At 31.5% G+C, this 17,340-nt stretch overlaps 1 protein-coding gene across 1 annotated transcript in view; it reads left to right on the top strand.

Annotated features, from left to right (window-relative positions):
* Positions 1 to 10,632: 10,632 nt before the first annotated feature.
* The window catches only part of LOC145268449 (gamma-aminobutyric acid receptor-associated protein), a 22,132-nt gene continuing 15,424 nt past the window's right edge, over positions 10,633 to 17,340 (top strand). The window contains exon 1 of the mRNA XM_080124016.1: positions 10,633 to 11,108. Coding sequence (XP_079980142.1) covers positions 11,019 to 11,108 — 90 coding nt within the window. The 5' untranslated portion in view covers positions 10,633 to 11,018. The remainder of the gene's footprint in view (positions 11,109 to 17,340) is intronic.

The following is a 17,340-nucleotide window of genomic DNA, read 5'->3' as shown; positions in this document are numbered from 1 at the left end:
ACAAGCCCCTAGTGACTATTTTCGGCTCAAAAAGGGGCTTACCAGTATATACGGCAAATCGGTTACTCCGTTGGGGCACGATCTTGCTAAATTATGATTTTGAAATAGAACATCTACATTTGGGAAAAATAGGTCATGTGGATGCATTGTCAAGGCTTATACCGAAAAGGGATGAAACCTTTGAAGAGTCAGTAATTGCAGCTATACGTTCCAATTATGAGGAAAAAAACATGGTGGCGAATATAAGAGAATTACCAGTCACGCTTACCGATATAAAAAGGGAGGCTGAAAATGACGACGTCATCAAAGACATAAAGAAAAAATTAAGGGAAAATGACAGAAAAACGCAAAGTATATTTTTCTTATGCAATGAGGTATTATTATATAGTGAAAGAGTGGTTGTACCAAAAACCTTGCAGAAAAAAATCTTACGTGATTTTCATACAGGACACCCGGGTATAAATAGGATGAAGACACTTATGAGGAGTTATGTTTACTGGTGTAATATGGATGTGGATATTGCATTAACAGTAAACAAATGTAAAGGTTGTGTGTTAGCCGCTAAGGCACCACCAATAGTTCATAAACCTTGGAAAAAAACTGACCATCCACGGTCACGCATTCATCTAGACTTTGCTGGACCGATCGAGGGACAATACTACCTAATCATAGTAGATAGTTTTTCCAGATGGCCGGAAGTAAAACGGGTAAAACACCCAATGACAGATAACACAATAATTTTTCTGCATGAAATATTTGCACATTTTGGGGTACCAGACATTGTAGTCACCGATAACGGAACACAATTTACTTCAAGTGTTTTCAAGGATTTTTGTGAATCGTTTCAGGTAAACCGTATAACTACACCACCGTTCCATCCTAGATCAAATGGATTAGCGGAAAGGTTCAGAGATACGATAAAGTGTGTTCTTAGAAAATCGATAGGGACACCGACGGATAAAGCATTACAACAGTTCCTGCAAATATACAGGATAACTGAGAACCCAAATACACCGTCGAAATTATCGCTAGCAGAATTAATGTTTGCGAGAAAAATAAAATCACCATTTAATAAATTAATACCAAAGCAAGTAGTCGTATATAAAACAACACACACATCACGTAAAAGGTTTAAACCTGGTGATCAGGTATATTTTAAATGTTTCAAAAATAATATGTCATATGGGGAGTCGGGTATGGTAGATAAACATATCGGCGACTTATTCTACATGATAAAAGGTTCAAAAGGGATACACAAAAGACACCAAAATCAATTGAGAAAACATCATAGGAAGGACAACGAACAGGACAAACCTGAGGAACAGGAAGATCCAATTGATATAGTATACGAAACGTTTTATATTGAACCACCACAGACCATGCCCGAACCGAGGAGATTGGGAAGGAAAAGAAAGGCTATAGACCCAATGATAATGAACCCAAAAAGGAAAAAATATTGAAATCTAAACGACTTCAAATCTTGGGAGGGGGTGTTGTGGAGACGACCACTAATTAGAATACGTGGGTGGAAAGATATAGATAAAGGTATCAAGTCAGCAAGACCGGAGAGCTGTGTTCAAACGCCGGATAGGCAAGATGCATGTGCCGGTTGCTCCATGAAAGACTGTAACACGCCCTCTGCCGGACAATCTTCCAACTGCAGTACAACTGCATCTTTGTAAATATGTATTATCTTTTCGTCTTAATATATTTGTTTTACCTTTACTTTCTGCGTTCATGTTGTTATTGATACAGACACAACAATTATTATTATTATTATTATTATTATTATCATTATTATTATTATTATTATTATTATCATTATTATTATTATCATTATTATTATCATTATTATTATTATTATTATTATTATTATTGATAAAGACACAACAAATATCCAGGTTGTTCTCGATGGTTGTACATCCAAGCAACATCATATTACAAGCAAGATCATATTACTGAATTAATATTTGATATGAGCATATCCTTTTTAGCTATAAGAAATATCCAGGTTGTTCTCGAAGGCCGTACATCGAAGAAACAATATTACTGAACTAATATTTGATATGAGCATATCCTTTTTAGCTAAAAGAAATATCCAGGTTGTTCTCGATGGCCGTACATCGAAGAAACATAATATTACTGAACTAATATTTGATATGAGCATATCCTTCTTAGCTAAAATAAATATCCAGGTTGTTCTCGAGTGCCGTATATCCAAGCAACATTGTATTAATGTGAGTGTACCTCAGAGGTTGATATTTGAACTTTTATTATTTCTGATCTTCATAAACGACATCCCGGATGCAATTTTGTATGCAATTTTTATAATTGCTCATGATACATGCAAGCAAATAAAACATCCACATATCCAAGGCAGTGATTGAATCCTTAGAAACTAGACTTCAGTATGTAGAAGATGCCAGACAAAGAGTCAATTTTGTCTGGTCCAAAAGCTGTACCAGTACTGGAAAAATTTCTACTCTATTAGCTTCTTTGCTTTTAAATGTAATGTGAACAAACGCTTTGTTGCACAACTCTCCACTTAGCATACACCTTTAAATATGATCCCTAACCACAATAGCCCCAGGCCTCAATAGCAATATTCCTTGTTTGGGATAAATAAACATTAAACAAGATTTTTTTAAAGAGACATCTATAATATGTTTATGTATACTCTTTTAGTTGGGGGGAAGGGTCACCATCTTCCATGAAACCACGAACATTTTTACTAAATTATGAATTAACGTTATTTGAAGGAGATGCTAGAACATAAAGAGACCTGCTAGATCAGACAATTTTGTCACAGAACGTGGTATCCTTGAGATCCATCTAGCCTGCATGCTTCTGCTGCAAGATGAGAACAAGAGAAGATGGACGTCTTGTCAGCACAAAATCTACTTGGAACTGATTCGTATCTTCTTGCCAATGAGGTGTCCAGAAATCAGTAGGCTTCAGTGGTGCACTAATCACATGTGTATCAATATGCCGACCAAATTACAACTCTACATAACACAAGCTATTGCATGACCATATAAATAAAATAGATCTCTCATATAACTGCTATATCTTTATTTGAGATATTTGAAAATTATGTAAATTGTCAAAAATGCATATACACACACATGCAAACATATATATATTTAATGCTGTAAATTATACTTTACAAGAATTTATTGTTCCATAAGATACTCAAAAAGAAATATTAAGATTTTTTTTAATCCACAGCATTTCAAAAAAATGTATTACCAAATTTTATTCGGCCATGGAAGTGTAGCAGATAAAAATTATAGCAGGTACGAAATCTCGTCACTGGAGATTTTGAATCCACACATGACCGAGCGTATAAAACGTGAAACCAGCAGCAGACTCCCCCTCTTTCTTCCTGCTTGTGCTGGCCGCAAACATCGCCTGGGTCTTTTGGGGCCCTGGCCTAGCACGAGTACACGCCAACATGGCTATCTTGAAACACCAACTTATTTCCATGTGTGGTACGCACACATACTCTCTTTTTTATCACGGGGCCCTCTAATTTTTTGTCCCCCAATTACCAACTTCAATGCACGTATCCACTGAACACCTTTCTCTTTCTTTCTCATCAAATCACCGTGTCTGATTTATCTCTCCACATCAGAAACTCTTCCCATGACTATTATAAATATAAGCGCGCATGAACACTGTTCTCCTTCGACAAGCCTGTCTAATATTTAATCTACGTTTCAACATATTCAACTATTAATCTGTTTCTCTCTTATATTCTTACTAACAAAGATAACCAATAAAGTTGCTTTTAAATGTTAGAATGAGACTTCTTTTTTTTTGTTGTTGTTATTTTATAGAAACATTCATTACGCCGGTAGCTCAACCCCTAAGTGAAAAAAATTTTAACGATTCAAAATAATCTTTCTTCCTCGACTGCAAGCAGGATTGTTCTACAGATTTAGATTATGCACATTTTGGAATTTTAATTTAGATATATGTGTCAACATTACAAATCCAACTTCTTCTCATGATAACAATGCCTCTTATGATATGTAGGGAAAATTGTAGCATACCTGGTTAGTGCAGATGCCATATGCTTTTAAGAGAGAATGTCTTAAATTCGAAACCTGACCGGCACAAGACAAAAAACGTGTGATATGCAAATTGAAATACAGTCGGGTTTGGAAATATAAAATATAAAAAGCCAGTATTTCTTGAAATAGGGAGGGGTTTTCTTTTTGTCAGCTCGACGAAGTGGAGTGGAACTTTTGTTAGTGAATTTGGTGAATGTAGAAACTGATAATTTCATCTTGGAAATACTAAACCACTCCATATCTTTTTATCCAGATTTTTAATCTTTAACTAAACTACCCATGACCTGTTGGGGCAGTACATGTTATAGCTAGCTATGGAAGAGTGAGTATACAGAGTTAATGTATAAACGCGCAAAAATTGAATGTGTATGCGTAAAAACAAACGTGGTGACCAGTGAAAACAATAAGCAATTTTGCGCAAGCAAAAATTGAATGCACGCTCGCATGAAAACAAACATGGTGATCAGTGAAAACAGTACAAAGTACATCGGATAATAAAGGTCTTAACATCATTGCCCTTAGATTAAATGAAAAATCCTTTATATAAGAGGAGCATATTCTGTTGAAAAAAATTGAGAAAAAAAATGAAAAGGAAAAAAAACAAGAGAAAGTGTGCATTGTTCAGGTCCACCCTAGTTTTTTTGTGTGTGTCTTAACAGTCTTAAAAATATCAGAAAATGATAAATAACTGATTAATATTTAATGGTGAGACCTTTTCAAAGTAAATCTTTAAAAAAAATGACCCCCACCCCCATACGCATACACGTTTTGAAGTGTTTCTACGTATTTTTAAAATGCTTGGAACTTACCCCACCCCCATTTCCCCTTTCTGCCCCTAACTCTGCCACCAAGCTTGAAAAAAAATGCTAACAATTACATGTCTTGCTATGTCACCAAGAAATTGGGTCTCATTTCACGTTAAATTTTTACTGGAAAGTGATCCCCCACGCAAAAATGTTAAATGTCAATTTTTTCTTTTCGTCTTTTTTCAACTACTTCTACGGATTATTGAACAGAATCCAACAAGTCGTCAGAATCCACAGGTGCACTATTAAAATCAGTAAAATCTATATATCTATAAAAGTGAAAGTGTCTGTGTATGTGTGTGTGTGTGTGTGTGTGTACATTTCCCTATGCAATAACTCTGGCAATTTTTAGTCTACAGACTCGCAATTTGATATACAGTGTACTGAAATTTGGGAAAATCGATGTGATCAGTTTTCGGCCAGAAATTTGGCTGTTAAGGGGTCAAAGTTCAACGATTTGACCTTTGAGAACTCTACCAAACTCCTCCGACAATTTTGGGTCTACACACTTGAAATTTTAGATATAGGTTCCTTGGAAATGGATCTAACTTAATAACTTGATTTAAGCCCCAAACAATAAATTTTAAGGGGTCATAATAGGGGTCAAAGTTAAAAAAATATTGACCGCTTTTTTTTTTTTTTTTTTTTTTGCTCAACATACACCTTCAAATACCCGGGCAACGCTGGGCTGAAATGCTAGTATGGTTATAAATATGATTACAGTTTTATATTGTATGTTTATATTTAAATCATTTTTTTTTAAATTCAACGGGGTAAAATTACATTTATTTTTAAGGAAAATACGTAAAAATAAGTCAAAACAAAAAAAATATTGTTGACTTGGTGTATGCTTTGAATAGCAGCAGTGGCTTTTAATATCGGACTTAAGACAAGGGCGTCCATGAAATAGGAAAGCAGACAAATTTTTGAAACTGAAAATCACAAAACGGATGAACAATTTAAACGCTCAGGCAAATAAGAAGATTTGAGTTTTATAATTATACTAGTGGGGAGTACCTGGCGTTGCCTGGGGTGGAGTTAGGGGCACAAGAACAGAGCGATGTTAAGAATGGCTTTTACATGGTTAAAAAAAAGATAGAGAGAGAGGTGGATAATTAGTCTTCCTCGCTAACCATCAGAACAAAGAGGATAGTGAATTCAAGGAGTTGGTAATTAACTTAAGAATCATAGGAATTGCCACACATGCGCAGAAATGAACGTTGCTTTTAAACCTGGCTGGGGGCCAGGTAAGCTTCCAAATGCTGCTTTTAAACCTGGCCAGGTAAGCTTCATGCTTTCTGTCATGGTATTTATTTGCTTCCCCACAAAAACAAATTAGATACAATGTCGTTTTTAATGTGGGGGGAAAACTAGTTACCCCAAAAATGGGGGCACTCTAGCAGTATCAAAGAAAAAATAGTAATTGTCTCAGTATAAAGGGTTTTGTAGTGGACTGGTGGATATGTTATATATATCCTCCAGTCGTATAAACTAGGAAAAATGAATTGAATTGAGAAAGGACGGAACAATGTGTTTATTAAAATAAACGAACTAGAATTTATTTCATGAAGAAACAAATGAAAGAAAAGTGTACGTGTTTAGTTTGGCGTGCGTCTCTCATTGTTAACTGGTGAGAAGGAAAGTCTATTGTTGTAGAGAGAGAGAGAGTGAGAAAGTCAATCCAGTTTGGTGCAAGTCTCTCACTGTTAGCTGATGAAAAGGAAAGTCTATTGTTTCAGAGAGAGAGAGAGAGAGAGAGGGAGAGAGAGAGAGAGAGAGAGAGAGAGAGAGAGAGAGAAAGTCAATCCAGGCCATGGAGATAGAAAGTGTGTAAGGTGTACATACTGTCTGTTGGCTCTTGCCCCACACATAGTAGCAGGTGACATAAGGCACGCAGGGGCGCGCGCCCCGAAGGGGAGCAGTTGGTCCGTCGACCACTCAGTTCGGGAGCCGAATCGAAAAGAAGGAAACAGCTCAGATCTCTTGCTTTTGTAGTTGTTTCTGGCATCCTTTGCGCATGAATGTGAGTGTATGTACGTGAACATGAATATATGTACGTGTGTGTACGTGCGCACATATGTTTGTGTGCGCATATGTGTATGACAAGAAACGTGGTTTGAAATGTGCACGCATGTTTTTGTGTGAGACTAGAAAAGGCTCGCACAGTTTCCCCTACATTGATCGAGGACCAGCCCGGCTCAAAGGCCAAGCGTTAGTGTTCGAATAATTTACAAAAAAACAAACGTTCGAGACAACGGTGGGAATTTTTTTTAACTCGATCAAAAAAAGAAAAGAAACTGTGTGCGTTTGCGAATATGATTGCTGATGTATAGGAAACCCGATCTGAAAAGCCTTTCGCGGACGTACACAAACGCTCATGCCCATTTTGCCTTTTATATATATATATATATAAAAACAACACTAGCGAATAAATACTGGGAACTCAAAGAAAGCGGACATTCGTCGGTAGTCGAATGGAAAATAAGGAGACAAGCTACCACGTGCAGACATTTAGACGACCCATGTAAATTATGCCTCCATGAAAAATTTGCTATCCTGTACTTTAAAGAACCCCAAAATCTATTAAACTGTAGACGAGAAATAGCAAACAACTGTGTTCACAAAATAAAACTTACTCTAGGATAGCGATACAAAATAGCTTTAAAACTAACAATAACAATAGAAAACAAACAAATAAATAAATTAAATAAACATGAATATACATAAACGATCACACATATATGTATATATATATATATATATATATGTATATATATGTGTGTGTACACATAGGTATATTTATATATATATAAAAAAAAAACGAAAAAATATGTCTACCTTAAACCACTAACCTAGTTCTAAAACAGATCCTTTGTTCGATAAAATGCATGCCCATTGGCTGATAGGAAGGGGCGCGGTGGATACTAGAAAGCTGATTGGCTAACTAAAAATCCTCAACATATATAAAAACAAGAAGCAACCACAGAATTCGCACATAAGCCTGACGAATCCTATAGTGGATGAAACGCAGAATATTCAGTGTAGCTTAATCGCCATATATATTTTATAAATTACTATATATATATATATATATATATATATATATACATATATATATATATATACATATATATATATACATACATATATATATACATATATATATATATACATATATATATATACATATACATATATATATACATATATATATACATATATATATATATATACATATATATATACATATATATATATACATATATATATACATATATATATATACATATATATATACATATATATATATATACATATATATATACATATATATATATACATATATATATACATATATATATATATACATATATATATACATATATATATATACATATATATATATATACATATATATATATACATATATATATATACATATATATATATATACATATATATATATATATATACATATATATATATACATATATATATATATATATACTATATATATATATATATATATATATATATATATATATATATATATATATATATATATATATATATATATAGATAAATAGATAGATGGATAGATGGGTAGATGGATTGTATTTTTATATTTGAATCATTTTTTTTAACTCAACATGGTTAAATTTAATTTATTTGTAAAAAATATGTTAAAATAAGTTGAAACAAAAAATATTGTTGACCTTGTGCATGCTTTGAATGGCAGCAGTGGCTTTTAATATCAGATTTAAGACAGGGCAGTTATGAAATAGTTAAGCAGACGATTTTTTGAAACCGGAATCATAAATCGGATGGACAATTTAAACGTCCAAGCAAGCAAGCTGATCTAAGTTTTGTAATTAGATAGATAGATAGATAGATAGATAGATAGATAGATAGATAGATAGATTGTATATTTATATTCAAATCAGTTTTTTAAACAAACGAGGTTAAATTTTTTTTTAACATAGGCATCACCACTTGTCAAGGTCCAGAGGCCACTCGAGGATAGGGGTTAAAGAGTGTACAGTAGTAAAGTTGAACAATATAGTAATCGATAGTAATGGAAATTCAGTAAATTTGTTAACTTAAGTGGAACTGCTCATCAAGAACTTGTTTACGTTGGACTTGAAGACAACCATATAGTAGTCAGCTAGAAAGCAGGAAAATGGAAGACAGTTCAAAGAAAAAAGCTTTGTTCATGGAATCTACGTTTAGGTTTAGGCACAGATAAAAAATGGGGGAAATTATTGATAGTGTTTTCTGCTAGACAGGTGCTTCTTGTGAAAGTTTGGTGAGGGAGGGGGGACCATAAATTGGAGCTCAGTCGAACACTTGCCATGAAAATAACGATAAAGCAGAGACAAACTCGCAACATCTCTTCTGTGAGAAAGAGGTTGCAGGGAAGAGAAAAGGATATTCCCTACGAGGCTACAAAGTCTATTTTGAACTCTATCAAAGGCAGGATAAGTCCTTTCTAGCAGCTCCTGCCCAGATGTGGCAACAGTACTCCATCCTTGTACGTACTTGGCTTTTATATAGATAGAGAATTGCATCAGCAGTGAGATATCTACTGGATCGATAGAAGGATCCCACCATTTTTCCAGCGGCCTTGGCAAAGTATTTGATTTTATTTCAGATCAGGAGCTTGTCAAAGCATGAGGCCTCCCCAAGACGAGAATCATTCATTTCAATCTATGCCAGATGGGAATGCGCTCTTGTCGTATAAAAGAATCTACAATTGATTTTTTAGGGTGGGCCTTTCTGCTTGTGCGGTGATTAAATTTCTCATATGCGCTTGTAATGTTAGGTTTTATAAAAGTGTTAACTTTGGTCAAAATTGGACTTCTTTCTTTAATCGTTTTTTTTTTGATTATCGATTTTCGCTGCATTCAATACAAAACCTACATAAGAACACTGCCAGATACATCAAGTATCTTTGAATGAAATTGAAAAAAAATCGGCTCAGCTGTTTTCGAGTCCATTGGGAACGAACTCACACACACACACACACACACACACATACGTGCACAAACACAAAGTTCTTTTTATGTGTGCATGTGTGTGTGTGTGTGTGTGCGTGTGTGTGTGTGTGTATTTAAGAAGCTCAATATATGAGGATGGAGCATGACATAAAATGAAATTTAATATAAGATAAAATAAATATAAAGTATATCTTAATTTATCAATAGAAAGCGGGGTTATAAATGCTTCTCATTGAAATGACAAATAAATTCACGTACACTATATTGTCTAAAATTTCACAAACATATGTATGTATATAAATTATATATATTTGTATGTGTATATATTTGTGTGAGACTGTGGCACATGCGCGTGTGTAAACAATAGGTTATGTGTGTGAGTGTGTGTGTGTATGTGTGAGTGTAATCTATGTATATAAACGCAAATATATAAATAGCTATAAACAAAAGTATAACCAATATATATATATATATATATATATATATATATATATAACAAAAACTTTTGTTGAATTTTTGTTTACGTAAGAAAGAAAAAAATAAACTATTGTTTACATCAACAAACACCCGCGCGTACGCCTCGAGCTAACACAAATATATACACATACATATATAATTTATTTATGTGTGTGTGTGTGTGTGTGTGTGTGTGTGTGTGTGTGTGTGTGATCTTTAGCTAAAGGTCTGTAAGGTTGTAAACAATGATAAATATGTAAATATATCTATGATGTCAATTCGTTGTCTCACGTGACCACGAACTACTTTTTTATTTATACGCTTCGCAGTAATTCTATTCAATCCTCCTCATGCCTGTTACTTACATAATAACAATTAGGGACAAATTCCACTAATCTTGGCACAGATTCTACAAATTTTCTCAACTCATAATTTAATTATTTTTAACTTTCTTTTTCTGTGGTCCGGCGGTTTTTTCTATGGTGCCAGTTGTATTGTAGAACTATTTCTTTTGTTGTGGCTGTTGCGTAAGGATATATAATTTTGTCGACCGTGTCACAAACTGGGCTTGATTGTTAGACAAAAAGAAGACATTTTTTTATTTTACGTCACTTTTTTTCCTCAGCGTTTAATTAAACGACAATAACAAAATTCCTGATTATTTTTTAATTTTCTAAAACAAAATGAAGTGGCAATACAAAGACGAACATCCGTTCGAGAAACGTCGGGCGGAGGGTGAAAAAATCAGAAAAAAGTATCCAGACCGTGTACCTGTAAGTAAACATTATAATTTAATAAAAAATATTTTTAAAAAATTATATAAATAATTTTTTAAAAATATTTTTAATCATAATATTAAAATCATCATAAAGTGATTACGATATGATTTTATGATAATAATAATATTTCCATTCAATAACTTATTATTAAAAAAAAGGGGGGGGGGGCTAATTCATTATAAAATCATTCCTGACTTGAGATTATACATATTTACGTTTTAAAATATTATAAAATATTTTTATTTTAATTTCCATCATAAAATTATCATCAAGCTGATCTTTCAATTTCAGGACATAAAAACCCAGAAGTCAACATATTTTATTTACGTTTTTACTGTCTTTTTAAAGGGGGGTCTCGTTTACAACGTTACTTCATTGTAAAATGATCCCTGACTTATAGGCCACGAAAACAAATGTAAATATTTTATTTTTTCTACTTCCTCCTTTTAAGAAGTTGCCTTGTTTCCAACATTTTTTTTTTTTCATTTTAAAATGAATTTAAAGTCATGTACGCTTTGATCGTTTAAGACTCTATTTAAAAAAAAACAAAAAAAAAACTTAATTTTTGTAGTTTTAAAATTATATCAATACTCAAACATTAAATTTAATAGACTTTTTTATTTTAATTTTATTTTTTGAACGTATTTAATATTTTATTCTAGCTAACTTTTTAATAGTATAAAACAAAAATTCAATATTAAGAGAAAAAACAAGCAAAAATTTAACTAACCCTAATTGTTTTTAAAACAAACGACGATAAAGCAAAACTTAAGTTAAGCTTATTCATTTTTTTTTTTTATATATAAATTCCTGATATAATTTTAAAAACTACAAATCGAATAAAATTACGAATCTTTGAAAAATGAATTTGGACGGTAGAAACTTATACAACTCAATATTTTACGTTTTAAGAATTCAATTTCCAATGGTAATTAAATGTAAAATGATCCCTGATTTTCAGACCATGAAGTACACATATTTATTTGCACCTATTTTTTTTTTTATACAAAATAGATTGGAAGGAGGGGGGGGGCATCTATTTATTTATTTATTTTATTATTATTGATTGAATTTGAACCGGACCAAACAAAACAAGGGTTAAGTTAGAGCTAGAAAAAAGAATAATTAAAAAAACAAAAATTCGGTTCAAATTCGTAAATAGTACCTTGTCTTTAATCAATCTATTTCATCAATTTTAAAAATTACACTCTAAACACCACTCCTTCGACCAAAGTAGGTAATTAAAAAAAAAATGTGTTCATAATCTGTAGGGTGGTATTTAATCTGTACATTAATAAAATTATGGATTATCTTAAACTTTTCAGTTTTAAGATGGCTGCTTTTCGAAACATGTTAATCAAATTCGTTCTAGTTTTATAGAAACTGATTTGGGTGTCTCTTGCGTCAAGATAACTTTGATAATTATTGGGATATTTATAAATAAAAAAATTTCTGTACTTCTGAAGTTTATCGGCCGTACTGAAAAAATTGTTATTTAGAAACCCATGGGGGGGGGGGAAAGCTTTATTTCATTTTAACAATGCAATAAACAAAAGATAACCGAAAATTTTGAATTAAACTTGAAAATGAAAAATAAAAACTGTCCATAAACTACAGAAACACTAAAATGCTAATATCAAGTACTCCAATTAAAAAATAAATAAAATAATAATGTAATTACCAAATTAATTCCACCAGAATGCGTTTTGGTTTCTTCGTAAACGATTAGTCATGATTTTCTTTTGTTGAAACGAGTTGATTATTTCGTGACCTTTCGAAATTTGAATTTTGAAGTCATTTATATTGGCTTTTAATTGTTTTTTAAAAAAATTAGATTTTTTTAGCAATTCCTCAAAGATTGAAAGCAAATTCCATAAATAATAAAATAGAAAAGTATAAAAACATCAACTAAACGTCATTAGAGACGAGAAATGGATTTCGAGAAAGTGGTCATAAAATTTAGATTATTTATTTCAGACTATATATGTAGTAATATTGTTAACATATTGTGTTGTATGCAAATATTTTACACCATATTCTGTAAAAACTTTCTCATTTCGCTTCTCCGCCCAAATTCAGATTAGTTACACTTTTTTCTTTTTTTTTTTTATTAAAAACAAATTTGTTTTGTTTTACTTATTTTGTGAACTATTTTACGTTAAAAAAAAAGAAAGAAATTGTGAGCAAGTTTACGTTTGGCGTAAATATGGTTTCCAAGTAAAAATAACCAATTGTTTACATGATTTTAAATTTGCCTGTTATCGAAGAAAATGGCTACTTTGCTTAGAACCCATATTTACGACTTTAAATGTTTATATCTCGTATTAGTCTTTTTTTAATGCAACTATGTAACAAATAAGGGTAAGTTTTTACGACGTTGCCCCAGCGTATTATAAACACCCCAACCTCCCCATGTTAAAACGGCTTTCGGAAAACACTCCCAACCTCGAAAGCCGTTCTTAACATGGGGAGGTTGAAGTAGTGTTTATACTACGTTGGGGCACGTTGTAAAAATTTACCCAAATAAGTCGTAAATAAAAACGGTGCTAATGCAGAGAGTGATCCGCGCTATTTTTTTAAATCGTATTTCCACGTTCAATTTAATTTTTTTATTCCAAGTGTACAGAATAGGTATAAAACACCCTCCCCTCCCCATGTTAAGAATGGCTTTTTAAATAATATTATTTTCAGCACTGATCAACAAGTGCATGAGTACCATCAAAACAAATGTTTTTAAATAATTTCCTAATCATATTTGATTTAAAATAATGTTGGCAATAATGATTACTCGAAATCCTTGCTCTAAAATGGCAATTTTTCTGAGTTAAAATTTGAACTTTTAAAAGCAACATTTTTACCCGTTGTTGCTGCCATTTTATTTTCGTTATTTATTGTTTATTTCATTAAATCTCATTTTTTTTATTTTCGTAGTTTACTTATTTGCATCAAAAAGATTTTGTGTGTAATAAATTTTTTACACAGAAAAAAAACAAAACAAAGTACACAAAGAGAAATTGGCAATGTCCGCCTCCGCCACCGACTGAATGAAATTCTCAGAAATTACTAAATGAAACTTAGAATTTTATTTCGTGACTAGACAATAATTTACATTCAATAATTATGTATTCTTTTATTTTATTAGACATTATTTAAGCGAATACCAAAATAAACATGGATGTAAAAATACAATTGAATCGCCTATTTTTATTATTTGTAATAAGTTTTGTTAGATTTAGAACAGATGGATTTAATTTAATATCAAAACAAAAAAACTACCAGCCATCTTGTAAAAATTGTTTACGTAAAAATAAAATCAGTTTTAAATTCCGTATCAATTCGACGATAAATCGCCATTAGTGAAAGAAAAAGTGGCGCTTCTACACTATTAGGACGAAGTTTTGTAGTCGATAAAGGGAGTTTTCAGATAAAAAAAAAACAATTTTTTTTTTTTTTTTTTTTTATCAATTCTAATAAATTCCAAATTATGAAGTCGAAATTACCTAAATATTAAACTGGATTATTTAAAAAAAAAAAAAAAATTAATCGTGGTAGCAAGTAAAAAATTGTGACCATCTTGTTAAAATTGAAACGGAAAATTACCTCCCTTTCGAATGCTCCTGTGTCTTACGATCGTTTTCATGAAATTCTATTTTTTATTTTCTTTAATAAATAATTTCCTACCTTATCGATTTTCATAATTTTGGGATATAATCATCTTAAAAATATGAGGAACGTTTTTAGATGATTTGTCCTGGTTCCCAACGTTAATCGTGAAATGATTCCTCACTTTCAAGCCATGAAGACATTTTTATTTACGCGATTAATTTTTAAGAAAGATTTTATTTCCACCAATAATTGTAAAATAAAGATCATCTCACTAAATAATTTCATAATTATCATCGATTGTGTGTGTATATATATATATATATATATATATATATATATATATAAACGATTTTTCTCTTCTCTTCAAAATGCCTTCCCAAATTTTGAGAAGTGAACAATTGTTGGTGGTTTTACACTTTATCGCCGAAACTGGAGACGCCATTTTATTTCGAGCACCTGTCGATTAGAATCAGGGTTCAGTATTTTTAAACTATGGCCGAAATTAGAAATAAATAACAAAAAAATTAAACTAGATAAACTTCCGGAAAGAACTATGAAGAAAAGTAAATAAAGTGGAGATTGGAAATGTTTCGATTTAATTAATGAAAACGGGAAAGTGTTTCATTTAATTTTAGGTTAATTCTTTCCGGAAGCAATCGTTGGTATTATTATACAAACACCGTGACAGCGTTAGGGGTAGGGTTAATTCGCTGTCACGGTGTTTGTATAGTTTTACCCAATCGTTATCCAGTTTGTTATTTATTTCATGCTTCGGCCCATAGTTTAAAATACTGATTTCTCCCTTGAAATTTAACAGCAGGTGCGCGAAATAAAATGGCGTCTCCAGTTTCGGCGATAAAGTAAAAGTACCCAATTTTTTACGTGAGGCCAAATATACAACAATTCAATTTTCAAAAAATATACAGATTTTTTTTATCTAAAAATTTTCTTATTCAAATGATAACGATCTGAAAATTTAATAATGCTTATATATGTCACTGTGTAAGTGAGATAGTTCCCATCCCCATGGACTCTGAAACGGCTGGATTGATTTTTTTTTTTTTTTTTTTTTTTTTTTTTTCACATAAATGTACTTTGTGTTTTTAGATAGGTTTTGTAATCGAAAAAATCCAATTAAAGAAGGAACAGTTCGATTTTTACCAAAGTTAATACTCTTATACAGCCTGATTTTTACCAAAGTTAATACTCTTATACAGCCTAACACCATAAATGCATTTGAGAAAATTTATCACACAATCAAAAGAGCCCAGCATATAAAATCAGTAGATTCTTTGGTAAGACAATGGTTTATTCAAAATTAATGTTTTTGTTTAGAGGGCAATTGAATCATGACACATGTATTTTAAAATTTAATTCGAGCTATTATAAAAAAATTTTTATAAAATCGACAGTAGGTTCTCTACAGTGCAATGTAAACTACAATGTATTGTTGACTAAGTCACTGAGGAGGCATGTGAAGCTTCCTCTTGGTGCACCACAGTTGGGTTCCCAACTAGAGCAGTCAATAAATCGATTTGATTGAAAAATTGGTGATTTCACTGATTTCAACAACAATAAAAATATTGGAAATGTAGCACATTTAATGGTCCTCATTCAATCCTGGCAGCGTCTGCTTTTCCTGCTAGTAAAATTATATACATTTAAAAAAATATCAAGTTATATTTTATACTGAACCACTCACAAAAATTGAACAGCATGTGAAAATGATATTTAATCGATATGTACATTGTCTTTTTAAACATTTAAGGAAATTTAAATTTTGTCTTAAAATTTTTACTTTAAAAAATGTTAAATTTCTTAAACACAAAAGTAACACAAGAATTGTATAATTCAACATTAAAAATTTATCTTTAATTTGCTTTTATGTTACCTAGGAATTTGAAATTTGTTAGGCATGATATGAAAATAGTTGGAGGGGGGGGGCAGTATTTATTTTGAAAAATTCAAAAATTCCCAAGAATGGGAGTATGCAATCAGAAATAAAATCCAATAGGGAACTATTGGATTTTATTTTTATTTCTGATTTTAATGTCTGCATGAGTTAGCAAAAAATATGCAGAATTCGACAGATTTTCCAACTTAGAACAACTTTGGATTATTTTGATACCCTTCAATGGATAAACACTTTTCACATAGATTTTGGCATGCAACTGTTTTTTAATTGCTTTAATTTATATTGGGAGCCTGATTTTTTTTTTACTCTTTTGAAGGGATCATTTTTTAACATTTGATTTTAATGAAGAAAAACAGGAAATATGAATTCTGGAAAGTTGTGAAGATTTCATTTATTAAAGATCTTCTTTATTGAAGATCCACACAAAATATATCCCATCACTTTAGTTGTTTAAATATGTTCATTTTTGCCTTGTCTGCTTTGAATTTTATGTATTTTGGAGTTTGACCTTCTGTGGAAGGGATGGGGGAGTAATGATCTTAATAAAATAGTGAACTACAGAGTCTGTCATTTTGTTCAAATCGTATCAAATTTATTTACAATAAGATGTATATATCAAATGAAAGTTTCAGGTTCAATCTTATTAGATTATATTAAGAGATTTATAGGAAAGCTCAATATGCATAAAGTATAGAGCAAATTGTT

The sequence above is a fragment of the Euprymna scolopes genome, chromosome 43 (assembly GCF_053919585.1).
Source record: "Euprymna scolopes isolate OS-2025 chromosome 43, ASM5391958v1, whole genome shotgun sequence".
Taxonomy (NCBI): domain Eukaryota; kingdom Metazoa; phylum Mollusca; class Cephalopoda; order Sepiida; family Sepiolidae; genus Euprymna; species Euprymna scolopes.
This window is presented reverse-complemented; position numbering and strand designations above follow the sequence as displayed.